This window comes from Mus caroli, unplaced genomic scaffold (assembly GCF_978045245.1).
Source record: "Mus caroli unplaced genomic scaffold, Mus_caroli_1 scaffold_2, whole genome shotgun sequence".
Taxonomy (NCBI): Eukaryota; Metazoa; Chordata; class Mammalia; order Rodentia; family Muridae; genus Mus; species Mus caroli.
Genome location: NW_028227257.1, coordinates 149,638,234 through 149,662,639, shown reverse-complemented (window position 1 = coordinate 149,662,639; position 24,406 = coordinate 149,638,234). Strand labels below are relative to the sequence as shown.

Sequence of the window (24,406 nt, the reverse complement as noted above, 5' to 3'; positions counted from 1 at the left end):
TGAGAGGACAGTAAGGATAGGAATCTTCCATACTGTGTAGACTGAGTCAGAATGGGGATAAGGGAGGAGCAGTCTGTGGAGATCTTTGAGTTTTACCCTTGGATCTAAAAGAAGGCCAGAAGGCCATGACCATGCCAGGGGTGTCCCCAGCTGCCAGACCAGTGAGTAGGAGAAAGAGATGGAGCAGGGTGTTGAGGCTGGTTGGGGGAGGGGTGTGGGGCACAGGAAGGCCTGCTTTCCTTCTGGAGGGAGGAGTCTTTGGTGACCAAAGGCATCAGGATGGAAGAGACTGTCAGGTGGCTGAAGGTCCTAAAGGCCTTGTTCTCTCTCTCTCTCTCTCTCTCTCTCTCTCTCTCTCTCTCTCTCTCTCTCTCTCTCGTGTGAGTCTCCCAAGACCCCCATGCTAATGTACTGGGCAAGGGTGGGTAACCCAGAGGTTAATCCTTGCATCTGGAGACTGAAGTGGGATCTGAATTGGTCACACAAAGACCAGAAGTCTGCCTTCCGTCCTTCCTGCCTCAGAAGGCACCTCTGCTCCGTGGGACTGCCTGCTCTGACGTTCTGTTCCCACCGTGTTTGAGCTGAGCTTCAATCAGGAGAGAGGTATTTTGCTTTAGGGAAATGAAAATCAGACTCAACGTTTATCCTGGGCTCCTGGGACAGGCTCCTGTGTTCACTCTCTGCAGACAAGAGCTGCGTGGAGAGGAGGAGGTGCCTGAGGGAGCTTCAGTCACTGCTGGGGTGGGAGGAAGCCCTGGGTGCCCTGAGCATCTCTCCTTAGGCAGGGGCATTAGAGAGTCTCAGCAGGCCTGAGGGGGGAAAGGCTGGGAGTAGCCTGGGGGCTGGGTTTTTCTCTCCCTCTGCAGTTCCAGTGGAGGGACGGTGGGTGCCCAGCCCTCTCCTTCCCTGTGGCTCTGTGCTCCAGCTCCTCTGAGCTTTTAAGGAAGCCCTTCACAGGATCCTGCTGAGAATCCATATTTGATATGAGAGATGAGGATTCTAAGGTTCAGGGTATCTAGCCTACATGTGGTCCTAACAGGGTCTTCACCAAAAGGTGCCACACCCGTCAGGATGCCCCGTACCTGGTGCTCATCAAAAGCCTGGCTCTCAATGGGGCTTACAGGCCCGGCCACAGGACTGTGCTGGAGAAAGAGTCAGCCAAAATCAGATGTGCTCACACAAAACACATGAAGAAATTCTAGCCCCAGCCCAGTAGCTGGGCTGGCTCTAAGGATAGGACCTCTATGGAGGTCCTGGGGTGCCCAGCTGGGGAGAGAATGTGTCTCTATTGGGTCCTGCTGGTACTAGACACACATCCAAATTGCTAAGTTCATTTTCCCTGTAACACTTTACCTGTGAGGTGGAGCTGTGTTCTCTTGACAGATGAGCAGAATGAGGCTCAGAGACATAAGCTTGTGTTCTAAAAGGGCAGGAAGCCTTGGCTTGCATTGTTTGCCTGGCGGACGCCAGGGTCTTCTCTCATGGTCGCTTGTCCTCCCCACCCTGTACACACTTGGCTAGACCTCTGATTGGCTGTGTGTTGGGGTGTTACTGGGGAAACAGAGGATCAAGGGTCAGGGGCTTGCTGGGAGAGTGGTTCTCTGCAGGGCTGCTGTCTTATTGCTGTGACGATACACTGTGACCAAGGCAACTCTTAAAGGAAAGCATTTAATGGGGGCTGGCTTACAGGCTCAGAGGGTTAGTCCATTATCATCATGGCAGGAAGCATGTGTGACACACAGGTAGACATGGTGTTGGAGAGGGAGCCTAGAGATCTATAGCTGGATCTCCAACAGTAGGGAAAGAGAGCAACACTGGGCTTGGCTTGAGCATTTGAAACCTCAGAGCCCACCCCAGTGACGCATTTCCTCCAGCCAGGGCACACCTAATAGTGCCAGTCCCTGTAGCCTATGAGGGCCATTTTCATTCAAACCACCACAGCTGTGGGTCATTTGGTGGCCGAGGCATAGGACACTCAGGGAGCTTGAGTAGGTTCATTGACTTGGGGCGCTGGCAGGGTGCCAGGGGCCTGCCTGAATGACATCACTGGTATTCCTCCTCAACTTCAAGCGTCAGTCTGGAACTCCTCTGAGCCTGAGCCCTGAGTCCTGAGCTCTGTACAGGAAGCCTGTGTGCTAAGCCCTGAGCACGGAACCGTGGAGGGAAGCTGGAGGGGAGAGCCTGTTAATTTCACAGTTGGTTGGAGGCTTAGTGAGAAGGAGGGCTAGAAGGGGGATGGGATGGGTTGGAGCTGGAGCTGGGAGCTGCGTCCTGGGAAGCTCCCCTTGTGTCTGGTCCCAGGGCCGAGGCAGAGCATGCTCCCCGGATTACTCCTCCCAAGTGCCTGTGATGATCTGATCCCATGAGTGTAGGACCTCAGGCTGCCTCCCGGTCCTCCATGTATTGTGGAGGGTACACAGACTGTGGGTGAAGACAGTTATTTCCCTTCAGGTTGTGAATGTAGCACTGCAGGGGAGGCTTGGCTGATTGCTTTGGACTCATCCCCCACCCCCTCTTTCCCCCACCCCAGCCAGACTCCCCCATGGTGCTGCCACCTCAAGTTTACTCAACAGCATCACAGCCTTCACCCCCAAGTTCTTGGGCACAGTTCTCAGGTCAGGGGTATGGTCTTCAATTCAGACGCTACCCTTGGATCCTGAAAGAGACCCCGAGGCATCTCTTCACAGTACCACCCGACATCTCTTCACAGCACCACCCGACTGTGAGCCCCAGTGTCTCATAGGCTGTTCTGCACTTTCCCTGCTGACCCCCCTGGCCCCTGACCCCCACCCCAGTCTGTGCACCCAGGGTTATGCTTAACAGACTCTTTTTGTTCACCTCTTTCCCAACATCCTCCTCTAGCTTGTTTGGGCTTTCATGGCTCTGACTGGTTGGAACTGTATGACTGATGGTCTAGAATCACTCCACATTCTGGCGTAATCCCGGGGTCACGTGACAGGAGAGTGCCATGGATAACACGTCCTCACTTGCACCCAGTCCTGGGTACTGAATGTCATCTTTTGAAAAAAAAGTTTTTTTGTTTCATGCATGGCTGTGCACTGTGCATATGTAGGAGGCCATGGGGGTCAGGAGACGGCATCAGGTCCCATGGAACGAGACAGAGGCAGTTGTGAACTGCGATGTGGGTGCTGGGATCCAAGCTACCTCCCCTGTAAGAACCCTTAACACCTGATTTATCTCTCAATACCCCTGGCCCGGCATATCGCCCCGTGACCCCGATCAAAGTTGATCAATCGATTGGTCTTCATCTTAGTTGTTACTTTCTGCCGTGTTTGGGGAACTGAGCCATCAGTACACACTTAGCGGGTATTGTGGACAGTATTGCTTAGAGCAGGGAGAGCTAGAGATGTCAAGCAGAAACAAAGGAGACGACGAAGCTGGAAGCCGTGGGCCAGACAGGTGGCTCAGCGGTTAGGAGCCCTGGCTGCTCCTCCAGAGGTCCTGATTCAATTTCTGGCACCCACATGGTGGCTCACAGTCACCTGTAACTCCAGTTTCAGAGGACTTGGTATCACTCTTCTGACCCGAACACCTGAGGTCCTCCCCCCCATATATGTAAAAATAAATCTTTAAAAAATTTAAAAAGTCAGTGAATCTTGAGATAGGTGACAGGGCGCCTCCTCAAAGGAGACCATAGGAGAGGCTGACTATGGGCCCCCCTTGCCGGTGTGTAGGCTGTGCCTCTTTGTTGCTAAGCTCCTGAAATGTATAGACTGTACACACCTCTGACTTGTGGTGGCCCAGGCCTGCCTAGCTGGCAGCAGGATTGGGGTGGGTGGGACTCCCTGACTGCCACCCTCCATGATCATCTGAGTTTCTAAGGATTGAAGAGTTGGGATTTCTAGAAATCTTAGAGGCAGGGGACACTTGGTGACTTCAAATGTCTGATGAAGCTGAAGTAGCGGCTTTAAACTAGATAGGACTTTTCTCTCCGATCTCATCTCACGTCCCAGAGGCTTAGCTGCCTGCTGGTCATTCCGTGTCCTGTGTTAGGGACAATTCTGCTGAGAGAACAGTAGACCTGAAGCTCTAGGCTGAGCTGGGGGTAAGGCAGGCCGGGAGGCAGAAAGCAGAGGTCCTGGGCGGGCTTTGGAAGATTGTAGGTGGGACGCTAGGATAGCAGAGTTCCCCAGGAGTGCTTCTCCGGCCTCCTGGACTTAGCTGAGGTCACTGGTGACCCTGCCATTCACGCCTTTGCCTCTTCCTCCTGCCATCAGTGGTCCATGATGCCACGCCTCACCAAGGTCACACATAGTCAGAGAGCTCATTGTCTCTTCAAGGTTCGAAGAACCTGTTCTGGGCCCCCAGAGCCAGGCACCATCCAGCTCTTGGGACAGTGACCTCTGGCAACCTTGCTCCCAGCACGTGAGGAGGCTTGTCTGAACCTTAGTTTCCTCCTTGAGAAGATGGGAGGGGCTGTCCCACCTACCTATGGGACTCTTCTACAGGCAGAGGACAGCAGGCCTCCTTATAGACGAGGGAACCAGAGCTCAAAGCGGAGAGGCAGTCTTCAGAGGCACACTCAGCCCAGAAGCCTGGAGCTCAGCTGTTCAGGTCTGGTCCCCAGAGGTGGTCACCTGTGTCTCCAATCCCTGCCATCTGCATCAGCTATACCCAGAGATGATGGAGGTGGCAGGGTCGGGGCAGCTCAGTACAGTCTAGCATCGTGGGCTGGTTAGTTTTTTTGTCTGCTTGATATAAGCTAGAGTCATCTGGGAAGAGGGGACAGTTGATGAAATACCTCAGCCGGTTGGCCTGTAGGCAAGACTTCAGACAGTTTCTTGATTGGTGAGTGGTGTGGAAGGGCTCAGCCCACAATGGGGAGCCCCACCCCTGGGCAGAAAGCAAGTGGAGAAAGCCTTGGAGAGCAAGCCAGAGGCAGAGGTGGCCTCTGCTTCAGTTCTGCCTCCGGGCTCCTGCCTGAGTTCCTGCCCTGACTTCCCTCTTGCTGTGAGGTGAAATGAACCCTTTCTTCCCCGATTGCTTGCATTTTGGTCAGCATTTTATCACAGCAACAGAAAACAAATTAGAACAACAGCTGTGTTGTTCCTCCATCTCCTCCCCTGTGCGTCCCCATGCCTTGCCTGCTACCTTGTAACCTCTGCTAAAATCTGCTCTCGGAAATGTAGCTGCACTGGCCTTGCAGAGGCCAGGTCCCTGTCTATCAGCTGACTGCTCTGATTAAATCCTTCTGCAGGAGCCACGGGGCTGCTGGGAAGTGTGCAGGTGAGGAGGCACTAAGGCCACCCACCCACCCAGGCTTCTGACCCTGGGTTTGAGCCAAGACCTCACGTCTGAAGCCCCAACTGCTGCTTCCAAGTCTCTTGTGTCTCACTATGCCCACCTGGAACCAGGCTGGAGATTGCTCTCTGGGGACAGCTGGGGGCTGTGGCTGAGTCACAGCACAGATGGCACCTAGGGGTTAGCAGATGCTAGTTTGAGTTTGTTTGGAACACTTCTTGTAGAGGGGTCTCCCTGAGTCTGCCACATTTCCTTCGCTTCCCCAGGAAGGTGTCCCGGCTCCGTTCTCACCTGCTGTCTGGCAAGGACTTGTAGACCGTCATTCACCCATTCATTCACTAGCACTATTGCCCAGCTCATCCGAGTGCCACAATGGGGAGCCAAGGCTCCGTGTGTCTGTTAAGGTCAGAGTTCCCAGGCAGGTACCGTTTCAACACCTGCTTCACATGGAGAAACTGAGGTACAGAGAGCCCAGTAATCACCCAGGCAGAGAATTTGTGGTCTGAAAAGTTTCTTGTTTTTTGTTTCGTTTTGTGTTTGAGACAGGGTCTCACTCTCTAGACCAGTCTAACCTCAAATTCCCAGAGATCCTCCTGCCTTTGCCTCCCCACTGCTGGAACTAAAGGCAAGCGCCAACATGCTTGGCCTTGAAGGTGGTGTGTTGTTCTCATTTGGTGATATGTTGGAAAGTGTGGTCCAGTTTCAGCTCAAACCGATTCAATACTTTTCAGAAAATAAAAAGCCTGGTTTCATTCATTCTTTGGTTCAGTAAAAAGTGGTGACTTGGCTTGGCATGAGCTTCGGCCATATGTGCAGATCCTTTCAGCTGCCATATATGGTCACATCTTGAGAGAAAAGACCTGGACCGTCCGTCGAAAGGGCTGTAGGGCAATGAGGAGGTCTGGGTTCCGAGAAGCTTGGCTTTCAAGAGTCTCCTTGCCCCATCCCAGGTCTGGAAGCAGCACGCACTCCGATCCTCCTGTCCCAGGACAGAGCTGAGAAAGGTTGTAGACCAGACTGGCTTTGAGCTCACAGAGATCTGCCTGACTCTGCCTCCCGAGTTCTGGGATTAAAGGCTCACGGTCACCACACCTGGCTGAAAGAATGTACCTTAAGTTGCCTTCTAAGCAGGGAACCCAGGTTTCTGAAGGTGTTTTGGAGGTGCCCCTTCATAGCAGCAGCAGAGAGTGGGCTCTGGGGAAGATAGAGCATACCATCTTCTCCTGAGCAGACGAGTACCTGCCCGATCGTTCACTGTTCACTAAGGGTGTATTTTCTTACTCAGCAGGCTGACAGTCCTATGGGGCAGACTGCTGTGGGGAAGGTGGTAGGAGGGAGCCCCGTCCCTGCAATGGCCTGTGTCCTGGGACTCCCATCTAACCTGTGGTCTTCTCTTCTCTTGCAGTCACTGAGAAGGAAGTACAGCAGTGGTGAGTAGAGGAAGTTCTGGTGTGTTGGGTGGGTGTGGTCGCTGGGGTGGGCATGGCTGTGGATGGGACAGGGTGGGATAGGTTATGTGGGGCTGTGCAGCGTCCATTGAGCAGGCTGGGGGAGGGTAGTGACTTCTTCCCTGGTGTGTGTGTGTGTGTGTGTGTGTGTGTGTGTGTGTGCGTGTGTCAATCTTGGGTGTAATTCTTTAGGAGCTTTTTTGTTGTTGCTTTTTCGGTATGAGATGATTTGCTAATTTTTAGTTTGCATTGAGTGTTTTGCTTGCATGGATGTATGTGCACGATATAACATGCAGTGCCTGTGAGGGTCGGAAGAAGGCATTGGATCCCCTCAAACCAGAGTTATGGCTATCTGTGAGCTGCCATGTGGGTGCTGGGAACCAAGCTCTGAGCTTCTGCAAGAGCAGTGAGTGCCTCTAACTACTGAGCAATTTCTGCAGCAATCTCTCTGGTTGTTTGTTTTGAGACAGAGTCTCACTATGTAGCCCAGGCTGGCCTGAAACTCACTCTAGCCCAGGCTGGCCTAAAACTCACAGAGACCTACCTGCCAAGTTCTGAGAGTAAAGGCATGTACTGCCACCACCTAGCCAACTTGTTTTTTGAGACAAGGTCCCTCACTGCTACCTAGGGCTCTCCAACTTGACTAGGCTGGCTGTCCAGATTGCTCTAGAGAGCCCCTGTCTCTGCTTCCTCAATATCTCCAGTACTGGGCTTGGGCTTGTAAATGCATGCTTTTCACAGGGATGCTGGGGAGCTGAACTCAGGTTCTCATGTCTACCTGGCAGGTACCTTTCAGACTGTGCCATCTACCCAGCCCCACTTTATGGTATCCATTAAGACTCAAACTGGAGGCTGGAGAGATGGCTCCGTTAAGAGCACTGGCTGCTCTCCCAGCAGACTTGGGTTAGAATCCCAGCATCCACACCTTGGCTCACAGTTGTCTGTAACTTCAGTTCCAACATGCTCTTCTGGGCATCAGGCGCACATATGATAATCAGACGTACAAGCAGGCGAAATCACAGAAAACAAAATCAAAATGATCCAGCAGGCTGACGGAAGACCCTGCTTGCCACACAGATGACACACAAGTCGGAAGATTAGCATCTACTACTGGCTTCATCACTAAGCCACTCCGGGCCTTGTGAAGTCTCTTCTCCACTCTGGGACTCAGTTCCCTCATTCAGTAAACATGAAATGAATCTGGACAATGGTGACTCAGGTCTTTAATCCCAGCACCCAGGAAGGCAGAGGCAGGCAGGTTTCTAAGTTTGATGCCAGCCTGGTCTACAGAGTGAGTTTCAGGACAGCCAGGGCTACAAAAAAACTTTGTCTTGAAAAAGAGAGAGAGAGAGAGAGAGAGAGAGAGAGAGAGAGAGAGAGAGAGAGAGAGAGAGAGAGAGAGAGAAACACGAGATGAAGAGTGGGTAGCTCCAGTCTATCTGACACTCTATGACACTCTATGTTAAGAAAGATTCTGAAGAGGGATGTCGCAGTGCAAATAGAAAATGTAGCAGTGAGGGATTAGTGAGATTTGTGATGAACTAGTGATGCCTGCTCTGGGCCTTGGGGGAGGAGAGCATGGATGTGTGCCACAGTGCAATATGAAGCAGACAATATGAAGAGGCTCTCACTGTAAGGCGAACCCCAGGAGGGGAGTGAGGAGATGAGCTTGAGACCTTTATGTTTGAGGGGAGCAGAGCCCAGACCCTCCACGGCGTCTCCTAAACTTGCACATCCATGCTGCAGAAAGGGCAGAGCCATGGCTCTGCTGATTCTTTGGCTCTCCCTGAAGATCTGCTAGGTGGGCAGAGCCAGAACCATGAGCCTGCGGGCTCTGGCAAGGGAGTGGAGGTGCGGAGAGAAGCTGACCTATGGGGGACTGGTCCATCTCTGGTTATTTCCTACCTAGCCACAGGAACATTGCACGAGCCCACCCATTTCTAGGTCCGTCTGCTTCCTTTGTCCTTGTTCCAGAGCCTACCCCCATGTTGTCTCCCTAGCTTTTCTGTGTGGACATCTCCCTGCCTCCCATGCAGCCCTTGGGCTCTGTGGAGCAAGCACCTGCAGATGGCAGGCTATGAAGTTATGAGTTCCCCTTGCTGATCCAGCCCTGCTGAACTCTCATGAAGCTGGGGTTTCCTCCAGTTTGCCTCCCTCCCCAGGGCTTCCTGACTTTTGCTTGATTTAGTCTTATCCCTGAGGGGAGCACCTACTATGTGTAGGCAGACATCAGTAATGGGTCACAGACTGTGACGTTCTAATCCATCTCTAGTGTTATGGGCTATTATAGAAATGCTACCACACAAGACAAGCCCATTTGTTATCGCTGGATAACCTATAACTCCGTTTATGGCTTGGGACTGTCTCTAATATCCTGCTGGATTAGAGGTTAGACCAGGGACCTCCTGCACCTGTCTGGCCAATGCCCAGGACTCATTGTTCTTACTAGCCCCAAACTCGGGGGTCCCTCCATTGTGGTCACTGTCTCCCAGTGATTCTTTTGCTCCCTGTACTCCAACCCTCCACCAGTGCCAGGGGAACTGGAGCTGGAGCCAGATGGGCGGATCTCTTGACGCCCCTTTGGAGCACACCTCTCAGCTTGCCTAAGGCTCAGACATCCCCTCCCTGGGTCTCCTCAAGTACCCACCCTCATCCAAGTCCCACTGGAGCCCCTTTGGAGACTCTATCCATGTCCCTCAATCCCACACCTCGGCTTGTTGGTCAGGTCTCAGAGGTTCCCACGTCTCCAGCACCATAGTGGGTCACCTTGTTTTGTACTGACATCTAACACTGCTGTTCAGGGTCCCCAAGTGATGCTGTGCCTACCATACAGAGGATGCTAGAAGTGGTGTGTGTGTGTGTGTGTGTGTGTGTGTGTGTGTGTGTGTATGCCTGCCTGCCTGTGCTAGCCAGCAGGGGCCCCATCACCCAGCCCTAGCCCCAGGTGACCCTGACTGAGTCTGCTTTTTGGGAGCTGAAGGAGTGGGGGCAGCCTCATCTGCAGCCTGCCTGTGCCCCAGGCTCACTATCTTAGGTCCACCCCAGTGTCCACAGAGCTGGGTTCATCCTTGTGGGTAGTCAGAGGCACCACGGGGGCTGGCCAAGGAATACCACAGGTTCTAAAGCTTGTGGTGCCTCGAAGGTGACCAGGACATCATGCTGAGTGGAAACAGCATGGTTTCCCAGCTGCTCAGATCCAGGCTGCCACGTGTGCGGAGAAAGGAGCTGAGTGAGGTGGAAGGTGCTAGGGTCGTGGGTCGTGGGTGCCTGTACTGTAAGGTGGACACAGGAGGGGGTGTATCTGAAAGCACTTGGGCCGAGCCTGCTGGACCATCCCACATGGCTGTGGTGAGGACCCAGGTACCCTCTTGTCCCTAGGGCTCCTGTGGACAGGTACTGTCCTAACACTTGGCACCCTCAGGGAGTCCTGAGTTCTAGAAGTAGCCTCATCTTACAGATAGAGAGATTGGCTCAGAGAGGTGGAGACACTTGCCTAGGACACACAGCTTTGTGAGTGTGTTTGTGTGCAGTGTGTAGTGTGGAGCGGGTTAGAGTTTGGGTCTAGCTGCTTCTTCATGCTTCAATGCTTAGTGGCTCTGTTTGCTGGCTTCCTGCTGTGAGGGGCTCATGAAGCCAGGGGGAAGGAAAGGGGAGGAGAGACCCTCCTCCTCCAGGGAGCTGAGGGGAGGTAGGGGTGGGCCCAGGCAGGGAGGCCTTTGAAGAGATGACAAAAGGAACAACCTCCCAAGGTGGCCTCCCTGCCCCCTCCCTTTACCCCTTCCCTGCTGCATCCCTCCCTGCACCCCTCCCCGCTGCATCCTTCCCTGCACCCCTTCCCACTGCATCCCTCCCCACTGCACCCCTTCCCCGCTGCACCCCTCCCCGTTGCCCCCCTCCCCGCTGCACCCTCCCTGCTGCACCCCTCCCTGCACCCCTCCCCACTACACCCTTCCCTGTACCCCTTCCCTGCTGCACCCCTCCCCGCTGCACCCCTCCCCACACCCCTCCTTGCTGCACCTCTCCCCGCTGCATCCCTCCCTGCTGCACCCCTCCCCACTACACCCTTCCCTGCACCCCTCCCCGCTGCATCCCTCCCTGCTGCACCCCTCCCCACTATACCCCTCCCCACACCCCTCCTTGCTGCACCCCTCCCTGCACCCCTCCTTGCTGCATCCCCGCTGCACCCCTCCCCGCTGCACCCCTCCCTGCTCCTCTCCCAGCTGTCCGCTCCACTATCCATTTAGCTGCATCCAGATTCTGCTCCTTGGGAAGCAGATGCTGCCTTAATTATGGTGGCATGAGGGGACAGGGACAGTTTCCCAAGGACAAGTTTCTCCAAATACCCTAGCTGACTAGGCTGTGTGGGAGATGGGAGATCAAGCCCTGTGTGGTGTGGGGCCTTGCCTCCGCTCCTGGGGACGAGAGGCCTTACTGGGACCTCTCTGTCATGGCGTTCCCCTTGTGTCCCTTCCCTCCCTGCTGCACACGCACACCCCATTGGGAGTGACTCATGTGGCAGTCACAGGCCTTAGGATTCTGTAAGGTGATAGGTTCCCTGCCCAGACCTGATGCAGCTGTCACCTCTGGAGCATCTTCACAGTCTCCACTCCTAAGAGCCAGTCCCCAAAACAGACCAGCCACCACGTCACATGGCTGGAACCTTCATGCCCTGGATTTTGCAAACTAGGTGTGGGTAGAAGGTGGCTCTGCTGGCCTCTCCTCCCAGTGCGTGGGGGTCCGGGCTGCCTGACAGATTTCTTTATTCTCACTGGTCTTGTCTACCCACCTCTCTCAGGGCCTTTAAAGCAGGTGCTGCGTGGACTTCTTGCCTCAGAGATGAGGAAGATGAGACTTAGTGAGACAGAGCCACCTGATTCTGGTTATATACAAGTCAAGGACTGAGAGACGCAGGGCCAAGCCAGGGTTGCATTAGAAGCCAGACAGACCCCTCGTTAAGAAAAACTGAAGCTGAGATTCAGGGAGGTGCTCACCCGGCAGCGTAAGAATCCGACTTCAGCTCTCCAGAATCCACGTGAAAAGCTAGATGTAGGCTGGAGATCTGGCGTAGTGGTTTAGAGCACTCCTTGCTTTTGCAGAGGACTCGGGTTCGGTTCCCAGCACTCCCATGGTGGCAAACAACTGTCTATCCCTGTTTCCTGGTAACTCTGATGTCCTCTGGTTTTCTCAACACCAGGCACATTCGTTGTACACATATACACATGTAAGCAAAACACTCATATGCATAAAACAAGAATAAATACATCTTTCAAAAATATACTGGGTACAGCAGTGTATGTCTGCAGTGTGGCGGTGTGGAGGCAGGGACCCCTGGGGCTTGCTGGCCACCCAGCTGGCTAGTGCCAGGTTCGGTGAGGGACCTTGTCTCAAAATATCAGGTAGCCAGCAATTGAGAAAGATGCCTGACACTGGCCTCTGGCCTTCATACATTCCCTATAGATAGCTCTGTGTGTGTGTGTGTGTGTGTGTGTGTGTGTGTGTGTGTGTGTATGTGTGTGTGTGTGTGTGTGTGTGTGAGAGAGAGAGAGAGAGAGAGAGAGACAGACAGACAGACAGACAGACAGACAGACGGGGGGTGGGAGGTGCTCACGTAGCCCAGGCTGGCTTCAAACTCGCTATGTAGACAAGGATGGCCTTGATCTAATCCTCTTGCCTCTAGCTCTGCAGTGCTTGGATGGCAGGCATGTGCCACCACACCTGACTTGAAGCTGTTTTGACACTCCCTGTTCCTGTGTGTTTAATGCAGTCTGCCTAACAGCAAGCCTAGAGACAAGGTCACAAAAGTGATGGTGATAACCCCCCCCCCCACACACACACACACTCCTGTCTTCTCTGAGTGAAGTGGGCCTGTGAGGTAGCCCCCAGGTCATCTGTCCTCTTGGCATTAAGACTCCCTTGATGAAACATCGACATTGCCAGTCACCTGAGGTCCCAGTTTGCAGTGAGCTCTTGTAACTGTGGTGCCCCACGGGCCACCCCTGTCCCTCTGCCCTTCTACCCAGCCTGACCTGAGCTCACAGTGCTGAGAACTCTCACTCCATCCAGTGCCAAGACTGGAAGTGCTGGCCCTGAGAACTACTGAGCCTACTAACCATCCCAGGTCACTGGAGAGGTGATCAGGGACCAGGGGACAGCCCTCCGCCTGTCCCTGCCCCCTTTGTGGATTCTAAGCTCCAGGGCTGACCATCAAAGCTGTTAGACAATGGACTCCATTCAGCATTCACCAAGAAACCAGGAGTCTCTGAAGATTGAGGACCTATTCCTGTCGTGAGACATCTGTCACTACATCAGTCACGACAGTCTCAAGGCACAACTGTGAGAGCTGCCACCAGATCCAACCCTGGGAACAGGAGGGACAGGACTCTGTATGCGCTGGGTGGGCTGAGGTGGGCCCTTCTTCAGAAGAGGCAGCCAGCTTGGAGAAAGGGGAAGAGAGAGCTAAGGAGAAAAGAGCTACCTCCACTAGCCTCAGTTTCCTTGTCTAGAAAGTGGGTATCACAGTCATTGCCTCCTGGGCTTGGTTGGACCATATGGCAAAATCGTACCTGAAGAGCTCAGGGCCAAGCTTTGGATTTAGCCCTCAGCAGGCGCAGCTTTTCCTGGGGTTCAGGCAAGCCAGACATTTGTAGGAAATCCCTCTAAGTCTGCAGGAGGAAGCTGGGAATGCCGCAAGCTAGGAACACAGGTAGCTATACTCCGGTGCCCAGAACACCCCCTGAAAGGATGCCATGGGGGGTTAGGGATACTGAGGCACAATGGGGTCTTCCCTCTGGTCCTCTAGGTTGTGGCCCTGTGCTCTGACAGCTGGCAGCAGCATTGCCCCAGCAGAATAGAGGGCAGGAGGCCTGGCCTGATGGCACCGGAGGGAGGGGGGAAGAGTTGGGGCTCATGTGTCCTGTGTGGTCAGGAGGGACTGTAGGACAGGCCGCTCACCAACCATGGAGTCCCCTCTTGAGCCAGCCAGTGATGCACAAAAGCAGAAGGTGGCAATCCCTGTCCTTCAAGGTGACAGTTTGCAGTGTAGAGTAGAGGACTGGAAGCCAGCCAGTGGCCACAGAACTCCAGTCTTCTCCCTTGCCATTCTAGTCAGGGCAGGTCCCCTCCTCCACTTAAAGACGAATAGAGGGGTTATATAATGTTTGGGTCTAATCGCTTTCACGGGCGCTGACATGGGGTGGCGCATCCTGGATCTCTTCCCAGAGAAGAGACTGGGAGGTGAGGAGGCTGAACGGTAAGCGCTCTGCTTCTGCTAACAGCCTGGGTTACCCTGGACTAGCATCTCTCCCTCCATGGGCTTCAGAGTCTCACACACACCGTTGGCTTGCTATGCTTGTGCACAGCGCTTGCTAATCTTGTCCACGGATTCTCTAGGTTCAATAGAGGATCCTGGTCCATGGGGCTCAGACCTGGATGCCTGGTCTCCTGATCTCAGCCCTACCCAGTGTCTCAGTCACCTTTCCAGGCAGACACTTCTGGATGTCTGTGAGACACCATGTGGAGGCTGTAAGCTCAGACCAGCCGAATGTGTAGGCACAGCTGAATGAGTTGGAGAGCTACCACGATGACTGTCCGTCATAGGGGTTTTGGCTAAGGGTGGATCAGGACTTTTACCCTAGTTGGGCTAGACAGGCTGATGCCAGGTGACAGATTGGTGAGTAAGGCCACAGAGTCTACAGAAGTCAGGGGATACTGAACATGAGGGGGTGGTGGAAAGTGCATGATGGGGCCTTCTGTGCAGACTGGTACTCTTGGCTTCCAGCATCCCTTGGGGGGGGGTAGGTTCTCCAGCCTATGGGGTGGGGTTTAATGACAGCCTCTGTAGGGGTAACTGGATTCTCAATAGAGACTGGCACTCTGCCACCAGCCCCTACAGCTGATGTCATTGGCTCCTGCTGGTGCAGTGCGGGGAGCCACTCCCACTCAGGAGTTGGCTCCTCTGGGCCTCCTGCAGGGCTCTCTGCGCTCCGCTCAGGAGATAGCTTCAAGATTATCTTCTCCCTTTGCTTCATCTTTATTCATTTTGAGACAGGGTCTAACTGTGTAGTCTTTACTGGCCTGACTGGCTAGCCTCAAACTCTCAGAGATCTGCTTGCCTCTGCCTTCTGGGTTTAAAGGCATGCACCACCATAGCTGACATTTCTTGTTGCTTTTATATAACTGTCACCGGCCTTCAAGTAGCAGACAAGCTGAAAGGGTGGAGGGATGTGAGGGGGAGGTCAGATGGTAGGCAGGGGGATCTCCTATGGATTCTGGAGTTCTGGCTTTGGGTCTGGCAGTCAAGAGCCAACCTAAACCTCTGTGCATCCTGGCCCAGGGAAGGAAGCTGGAGATAGCCTCAAGGAAGGAGGCCTGGACCCAGAGTCTGGTCCCTCACAGCCCGACTCTGCTTCATTCTGGTGTGTGGCCTGTTCACAGGGTCCACAGCCTACTCCTTTCCTCCCTCCCTCTCCCCCGAGTTGCTGGGGCAAGTAGGCACTTTGGGACTTTGCAGAACAGAATGTAGGGGCCTCTGTGGATCTGGAGAAATTCTGTGCTGGGTTGATGAGGGGAAACAAGCCAGCGGGCCAAGAATGGCCAACATAGGGCAAGGCATGCAGAGAGCTGAGGCTGTGAGCAGCTATGGACAGCTGTGCTAGCTTCATCTGTAAAATGAGATCATTGTCCTACCTTGCATGGCACTGTGACTGGCTCTGTGGGTGGAGGAGTCACAGTGTCACAGGAGGTTTCTACTTCCTGATTCCCAGAATCCTCTACTTTGAGGACGGTAGACAAATGGAACCTTCCGGTGATTAGCAAGGGGACCATAGGAAAGTCAGTGACCAAGGTCTCTGATTATCGGCCTCCTTGGTTCACCTTCCCTCCCCATTACAGCACCAAGGAGGACTGAATGGCTTTGTGAGTAACTTCCTCTCTTGCAGCCTCAGTTTCCCTGTCTTGGAAATGGGCTTTCTCTGTACCTTGTCCATAAGACTAGTTCAATAAAGATGACAAAGTCCCTGGTCTAGATGCTGCTGCTGGTTGAGGCAAGTTGCTCTGGCTCCAGTGTGGGAAGAATGATCATTGGAAGAGAGCTTGCCCCACCTGGGGGAAAGCCACACATAAATGCCAGTGTGCTGACGGTGACACAGGAACTCTTTTCCATGGCTTTGTGGCATTGCTCGATATTGGTGAGTTTTAGATATCAGGCCCCTCTAGGGTGACACCTATAATGTCACCCAAACTAGATGGGCGTAGTGACCATCGAGGTTCATACATGAGCGTTGTGAGAGGTGAAGGCGTTTGCTTAGGTTTGCACAGCTGGTGAGTTAGCCCAGGGCTTAGCCTCTCAAGTGGGTATTGGGAGGGTCTTGTGCTGGGCACTGGGGCAAGGGTGGGCATGTGCAGGTGGAGGAGTAAGTGCAAAGGGTCTTCTGAGCCCGTGTGTGGTTCCTGTAGAGCAGGGCTGGGGTGGGGTGGTGCAGGTGCCAGCTGCCAGTCTGTGTCTGGGCACTATGCAGCCAGGAGTGAGGAGGCCTCCTGGGGATCATGGTGGGAGTCATTTTAACTGTCCTGTGAGGAATGTCAGTCAGGGAGGTCAGGAGTTCTATGTGCCTTGTCCAAGCAAATTTCCTGAACTACCTCTGATTTCTAGTTTTCATGTGAGGTTCAGAGACCTGGAGTGATTTGCCCCGGGTCACACAACCAGTGAGTCCATGCCTGTGACATCTGAGTGCCATGGGGGCACTGTTACCAATGTCATGGGGCCTGTGTCTTCAACTGGGGAGGGGTTCATGGCTTTCCTGGGTCTCACTGGCAGAGGTTCCTGGTGGGTGACATTCTCTGCCACATGCTCTGCCACCTGCAGGTACAAGGGCTTCATTAAGGACTGCCCCAGCGGGCAGCTGGACGCCGCTGGCTTCCAGAAGATCTACAAGCAGTTCTTCCCATTTGGAGACCCCACCAAGTTCGCCACGTTTGTTTTCAACGTCTTCGACGAGAACAAGGTGAGCTGCGGGTGGCTGCAGCTGCCCCAGTCTGGGATCCTCCAGCGGCTGCGTCCCAGTTCACTGCCCCTGCCCAGTTCCCCACTCAGGACCGGGCGCCTGCATGCACGTAGACATGACACACAGAGGTGTGACACTGGCACACACCAGCACAGACCAAGACCAACACGTGCATACGTGTGGCACACACCCACCCACACATGTGCTCATCTGTGTGACTGACACACTCAGTGCTCCATGTTCTTGTGCATAAATACACAGGCTTCCACATGCAAATACCCAGAGAGCTGCAAACATGTATAAAGGCATAGCATGCACACACACGGACATATCCGTGAGTTCTCATGGGTACAAACAAAATACAGAATCTTCTAGGAATAGTAAGATCAGCGGCTGTAACTGGTGTCCACAGTGTGACCAACGCTAGGTATGTGGTTGGGATTAACAGAGGGACAGCCGTCTGTGGGGTTGGCGTTGCTGTTTTGTCTTTTGAGAAGGGGTCTTAGTTAGGTTTCTGTTGCTGTGCAAACATTGTGAGGAGCAGCAACCTCGAGGACGGTTTGATTCAGCTTCCGTGTTCCAATCACTGTGAGGCAAGGCAGGAACCCGGAGGCAGGAGCTGAAGCAGAGCCCGCGGAGAAGTGTGGCTTACCAGCCTGCTCTTCATGGCTTGCTTAGCTGGCTTTCTTACAGAACTCCAGACCACGTGCTAGGGGTGGTCCACCCATAGCCAATCACTAATTAAGAAAATGCACCGGGCGGTGGTGGCACACGCTTTTAATCCCAGCACTCGGGAGGCAGAGGCAGGCGGATTTCTGAGTTCGAGGCCAGCCTGGTCTACAGCGTGAGTTCCAGGACAGCCAGGGCTACACAGAGAAATCCTGTCTCAACAAAACAAAAAGCCCCAAAAAACAAAACCATGCAAATGCCCTGGAGGCCGATCCAGTGGGGGCATTTTCTCAGTTGAATGACGTTCTTTCTTTACAGATGACGAGTTTATGTCAAGTAGACAAAAACAAACAAACAAACAAACAAACAAACAAACAACTAGCCAGGCCACACAGGCTGGCTTTGGATTCTCTGTGTTCCTGATGCTGGCTGTGAACCTGTCTTACTGCCTCTGCCTTCCAAGTGCTGGAATTACAGTCATGGTCACCATTTCCTGTGATGTGGGGTCTTTTAAAGCCCCCATTTTACAGATGAGAAAACCGAGGCTTAGAGTTTTGTGCCCTGCAATTTCATTGAGTACCACTGAGCACCAGTTTTCAGTACTTACTAGTACAGCAGCTATCAGTGTCTCCGTCCCTGCTGCCTACTGTCCCTCTTCCAGCTTGGCCTTCTCTCTCCCCCTCTTCTTGCCCCTCATTCCTTCCCTCCCATCCTTTGGATGCCCTGTGTCTGCTATTGCCTATCACGAGGTCTGTGCTGACCACAGCCGTCCTTTTTGTCCCCTTCAGGATGGCAGGATTGAGTTCTCCGAGTTCATCCAGGCACTGTCGGTGACCTCAAGGGGGACCCTGGATGAAAAGCTGCGATGTAAGTCTCCCATCCCCCAGCAGGCTAGAAGGATGCAGTCCCAGGCCTTAACAGGAGGAGGTGCTAGACACCTGCAGCGGTGACCACAGATGGTGTCCTGCTCTGGGAGGTCAGGGCATTCCCAGAGGCCTGGGCAGTGGGCCCTGGGCAGGTGGGCCCAATGTGGCCAAGGAAGAAGGCCAGGCCATCTGTGCAGGGCCAGAGCAAGAGGACACCCTGCCCTTCTGGGACAGATAAAGGTCCCAGAGGGAGGAATTTGGATGTTGTGAGGCAGAGTCCACAGCCACATCGATGGGACAGGCGGCAGGGTCTGGGGTGTGGGTGGGAACAAGAGTAACATTCAGGCAGATACAGTACTGAGACAGCAGATCCTGTGGGTGGTGGGTCACAGGATCCAGATCCCTGCTGGACCAAGGCCTTCAAGCCATATTGCTGTCTCTCGTTTATGAACTCAATCAACAAACATCAGGTGTGGTACCGGGTGAGAATTGAGGGTCTACCCAGGGCTAAGATGGATGACAGTAGTGGCTATCAATCTGTCACAGTGACAGGGTTCTCAAATTCCCCAACGCTGTGGGCGAGGCAGAGACGAGGAGGTGCTGCTGGCTGAGCTGTGAGCCGTGTGCTTGTTGTGCCGTGTGCCGGCTAGAGGAGGAGCGGGCTGAGAGCTGGTGAGCCCAGAGAGGGATTGCCGTGGCAGATGGACGTGGGCTCCGGCCCAGGACTATATGTGAAAGGCTGCATCTGGAAGGCTGGGAGGAGCCACTTAGTCGAGGACGTGCGTGTCCTGGGCGGTCCTTGGCTGACACACGGGAGTAGCAGGGGATTTTCTAGAAGAGGGGCATTTGGGTGGAATGGCCTGCTTGGTGGGCGCTTTCCCATCCACAGTGGCGTGTGTGTTAGGAGCAGAGAGGGCCTTCCTCACGCATACCCTCCTTTTGCCCACTGTGAGGCCTGGAGAGGAGAGGCAGGGGAGGCAGAGCCATGGTGCCCGGTACCGAGGGTGCTCTACCGCCATGGTGGACTCATGACCTAGGTCGAGGACCTGTCTGTCGCCTCCAGTGGCTTCCAACCTCTGGGGACTACACGCCCTCACGCAGACCACTCCAGCCTCCACCTCAGTCCCTCTAGACCAATACCTGCATATTTAAAAGAATTATTATTGTTATTATTTTTGCTGAGCTGGAGGCAGAACTCGGGACCTTGCCTAAGCTAGGTCCGTGCTCTGCCATTGAACTACAGCCTCAACCCTTGCTTTTTTCCCCCCCAAGTTCTCACTTTATAGCCCCAGCTGGTCTAGAATGTTCTATGTGGCCCAGGATGTTCTTGAACCCATCATTTCCCTGTCTCCGCCTCCTGAATACATAGATTAGAGACATGAGCCTCTGCATAAGATCCCCGAGTTTGTGTGTGTTTCCTCTTTTGTTTTTCAAGACAAGATTTCTCTGTGTAGCCCTGGCTGTCTTAGAACTCATTTTGTAGACCAGGCTGGCCTCGAACTCAGAGATCTGCCTGCTTCTGCCACCTGAGTGCTGGGATTAAAGGCATGTGCCACCATGCCAAAGCTTATTTATCTTTGGCTCTGGTTACACTGGTGCATGAATGTCCCCTCCTATCAGTATATATTGACCTGATGTTGGGTGGCAAGGCCATTCCCAGGCTTTGTATTGAGACACAGGGAGGGGGAAGGAAGGACCCACTGTTGCCCTGGGCCAGGGTGACTCCCACCCGGCTGCTTGATTACAGGGGCCTTCAAGCTTTATGACTTGGATAACGATGGCTACATCACCAGGAACGAGATGCTTGACATAGTGGACGCCATTTACCAGATGGTGGTGAGTCCCAGGAGGGCGGCGGGGAGGCCATGCAAGGGTGAGTCCCAGGAGGGTGGCAAGGAGGCCATGCAAGGGTGAGTCCCAGGAGGGGAGGGGTGGCAAGAAGGCCACCAATGACCTACAGGGCCCAGGGGAAACCCAGAGTCACTCTCCTGTCTCAGGACAATCCAGGCCAACCAAACACTTCTGGTTGAGTAGCCATGGGCATCCCCACCTGCTGGTCAGGCAGGGACTAGGTGGGTAGCACAGCCGATGCCTGAGATGTCCCTTTGAAAAGTTGTAAGACCAGAGAATGGGAGGGAGGCGTGACCCTCATTGCCACCAGCCCAGGGCATTGAGGCAAGGGTTTAGTTATGAGCTCAGAGGTCAGAGTGCTAGCCTAGTGCCCTGGTGTCCGGGCAAGGGCTTACTTAGCCATGAGCCTAAGACTGCACTGGCTCAGCCTTCTGTTTGCAACCTTGGCAGGGGAACACAGTGGAGCTCCCAGAAGAAGAGAACACACCAGAGAAGAGGGTGGACCGGATCTTTGCCATGATGGACAAGGTGAGGTGGTGTGTAGGGACCCTGGGCCTGGTCAGGCTTTGCTCTTGATCCTTGGGACCGGCTCAAGCCAGTCAATTTGGCTCACAGCCGGTAGCCATTCAGTGTCTTTGGTGAGTTTCCCAGGAAGCTTCCAGGAAAGTTCCTTGTAATTAGCCAGCGCCCGTGGCCTCCAGTTTTCCCCCCTAGATTGTTTTGACATTCTACGGAACCCTGACTTCTCACAGTAATGGCCTTAAGTGTGTAAAAAACGATCCTTACAGTGGCCAGGAAGCAGGTTATTATTTTGGGTGGGAGGTGGATTCTGAGGCGTGGTTTAAAGGGAATCTGTGTTGTAGCTTGGGGTGTGCCTCAGTGGTGGAGGCCTACGATGTGCAAGGCCCTGGGTTTCCACCCCTGGCACGGCACAAACACGGTGTGCGTGCACACCTGCCTAAGTTGACGCTTTGATTCAGGCAGCATCTGTGCGACAAGGTCCTGGGTGCCACTGGTTCTGAAGTCATCGGAGGTTCTGGGAACAGTTTGACCCCCCTCAGCTGCATTTTAGCCATAGACCCTGGGTTGAGAAGCCTCTTGCTCTTGGGTGTATGTGTCTCTGTCAGTATGTGTGTGTGCTCGCACATGTATGTGTGTGCACATATGCTCGCGAGTGTCTGTCTGTCAGCCAGAGAATGACAGCAAACATCTTCTTTGCTCCTTTCTGACACAGAATCTCTCACTGAGCCTGAAGCTTACTGATTCAGCTAGTGAGGTCCCGGGTTCCTCCGGTCTCAGTCTTGGCTGGCATTACAGGCACATTGCCACCATGCCTGACTCTGTGTGGATGCTGGGGGTCAAATTCAAGTCTTCATGCTTGCACAGTTAGCACTTTACACACCAGGCCACCTCCACAGACCCCTTTTTCTTTTCTGCAGAACTCTGTGGTTCCTTTGACTCTAAGAAGGCCGTCCTCTGTTTTTCTGCTGTTGTCCAGGGTCAGACCAGGGCCTTGTGCACATGCAAAGCCTGTGCTCTACTGGAGCTGTGCCCCCAACCAGAAACTTTTTCTTTTTCCAAACTAAAATAACTTGACTTTACATGGAAATGTGAAACCGTGGGGTGAAAGCACAGCCTCTCCAGTCTCCATGAGAATACAAATCACCAGGCTTCCTACCAACTGCTGCATGGTCCCAGGCTTGCCCGAGAGAGCTCTGAGCCCTTAATTAGGAAAGGAGATTAACACTCGGGAGGGGCAGCACTGGACTCCTGTTGTCCTCAGAAAACTTTCAGAGCGTGCAGAAAGCAGCCGCAGCCTTCTCTCAGCAGAACCCAAACAGATTTTGCTAAGGCTATGAACCTGTTAGGCACCCCCTGCCCTGCAATAGTAAGACATCTGGTTTTGGGACGCCATAGACCTTGGATTTACAGGGGTGCAGTTGTGAGGTCCCTCAGTTGTGACCCTAAGCCAGTTCCCTTGTCATACTTGTAGGGGATAGATGCAGCTCCTTCCTCCTTTGTAGGGTGACCCCGAAGACCTGAGGTCTTAGCGGGAGCAGGGGGCATCACACATATAGGCTCTTAGCCATCACAAGACTGGCCTTGCCACCTGTGTTGCCTTCCCAGGGGCTGGAAGTGTGTGAATGGTGTCTGGGGCCCAAGTTCCACTTCGTCTCCCTCTCAGAATTCCTGGGACTTTATGTGACCTGGCTTTCAAGAGACCCTGGGGAAACACATGGAGCATTAGGCCTAAGGACTGACCACTGTATGTGACCTGCCTGCATGCACACTTATGCACATGTATGAGTAGGTCAGGAGTCAGCCTTGGGTACCCTTCCCCAGAAGTTCACCTACTGGGATATCTCACTGGGATTTGGGACTCACTGATATTGCTAGGCTGGCTAGCCAGTGAGACACGAGGTCCATCCTGTGTCTACCTCCCTGAGGTCACAGCTCTATGCCACCGCTCCTGGCATTTTGACATGGTTGCTGGGGATCAAATTCAGGTCCTCATGCTTGTTTGGCAAACCTTTGCCCCTGGTATTGGACATTTTTTTTTTTAAGCTGGAAACTGAGATAAGATCTTGACAAGCGCTCTGCCACTGAGATACCCACTCCCAATCCCTGCCCTCCACACCAGCTCTGTCTGTATGTTCCAGGGTCTGTAAGTTGTCCAGTTTGGCCTTGAACTCACCATACAGCCCAAGGCTTTGAAGTCCCGATCTTCCTGCTCCAGTCTTCCATATGGTGGAGAGCATAGGCCTGTGGCACTGAGCCTAGCTACAGAGCAGGAGATGAGATGGCACTGTCACTTTGACTGATGGGAAGCCCAGAATCGCAGGTGTCTCTAAGTTCCTCAAACCTGTCACCGTGTCTCTCCCTGGTCCCCAGATGAGGTACTGAGAGACATGTGTCAGGTGTCTGATGCTGTCTGCTCGACTCCTCTGAAGACCCAGTTAGACTCAGGAAGTTCTGCTGAGACCATCCATGGGCAGACTGTCCCAGAAGGTGGACGGTCACCTTAAGCCACCTACCTCTCTTGTTTGCAGAATGCTGATGGGAAGCTGACCCTTCAGGAGTTCCAGGAAGGCTCCAAGGCCGACCCCTCCATTGTGCAGGCGCTGTCCCTCTACGACGGGCTGGTATAGTCCAGGCCCAGAGCTGTGGTGAGTTGGAAGGGTCCTGAGGCAGTGCTGGGGGTGACAATCTACCCACAGGACAGGCATAGTATTCTCTGTGTCTTCAGGGTTCCTGGGAATCTTCAAGTCAGGCACAACTCTGGGTAAGCCCAAATCCAGCCTCTGGTAAGCTTGAAAAGACGTTTTCCTGGGTTGAAGGCAGATCGAAGACTTGGCAGTAGGGGGCCAGAGGGCAGAGGGGCAGGATATTCTATCCCTTCTCCAGCTCAAAAGTCTGAGCCCCATTTTGAAGCTTCCATTAACATTACTTAAAACATTTGTGTGTGTGCGCGTGTGTGTGTGTGTGTGTGTGTGTGCGTGTGTGTGTGTGTGCGCGTGTGTGCGTGTGTGTGTGCATGTGTGTGTACATGCGTCTGTGCGCGTGTGTGTGTGTGTGTGCATGTGTGTGTGTGTGCATGTGTGTGTGTGTATGGGTGTGTGTGTGTGTGTGTGTATGGGTGTGTGTGTATGGGTGCATGTGTGTGTGTGTGCATGTGTGTGTGTGTGTGTGTATGGGTGCATGTACCTTCAGGAGCAAGAAGTGGCATGAGATCTCCCGGAGCTGAGGCCAGGGGCTGTTGTGAGCCACTGGTGTGAGTACTGGGAACAGAACCTGAGTCCTCTGGAAGATCAGCCAGCACCCTGAGCCACGGAGCCATCTCTGCAGCCCCCCTATCAATATTACTTTACACAGAAACACTTTCGTATCAACAAGACATTACAACTGATGCTTGCAAGGAAAACGTCACTGAAAGTAATGTGATAAACTAAATGTTTACTTCCTAAACTTGCCGTCGACCTCGACACAGCCACAGTAGCCAGAATTATTATTGGTTTTCATTTATTTGATTATTTGTTTTTTTTAAAGACAGGGTTTTGGGTTTTTTTTTTTTTTTTTTTTTTGGCTGTCCTGGAACTCATGTAGACCAGGCTGGCCTTACACTCAGAGATCTGCCTGCCTCTGCCTCCCGATTTTGGGGATTAATGGCGTGCACCACCACTGCCTGGCTCATTTTATTCATTTATTTATTTATTTATTTATTTATTTATTTAGTGTATATGAGTACACTGATTATATCTAAGTACACTGTAGCTGTCTTCAGATGCACCAGAAGAGGGCGTCAGATCTC

General features: G+C 53.4%; 1 protein-coding gene across 1 annotated transcript in view; it reads left to right on the top strand.

Moving 5' to 3' along the window:
* Ncs1 (neuronal calcium sensor 1) overlaps window positions 1–24,406 on the top strand; it is a 47,735-nt gene that overhangs the window by 20,464 nt on the left and 2,865 nt on the right. The window contains exons 2-7 of the mRNA XM_021156019.3: window positions 6,668–6,692; window positions 16,573–16,711; window positions 18,169–18,247; window positions 19,994–20,082; window positions 20,548–20,625; window positions 23,148–23,264. Of these exons, the coding sequence (XP_021011678.1) occupies window positions 6,668–6,692; window positions 16,573–16,711; window positions 18,169–18,247; window positions 19,994–20,082; window positions 20,548–20,625; window positions 23,148–23,246 (509 nt within the window). The 3' untranslated portion in view covers window positions 23,247–23,264. The remainder of the gene's footprint in view (window positions 1–6,667; window positions 6,693–16,572; window positions 16,712–18,168; window positions 18,248–19,993; window positions 20,083–20,547; window positions 20,626–23,147; window positions 23,265–24,406) is intronic.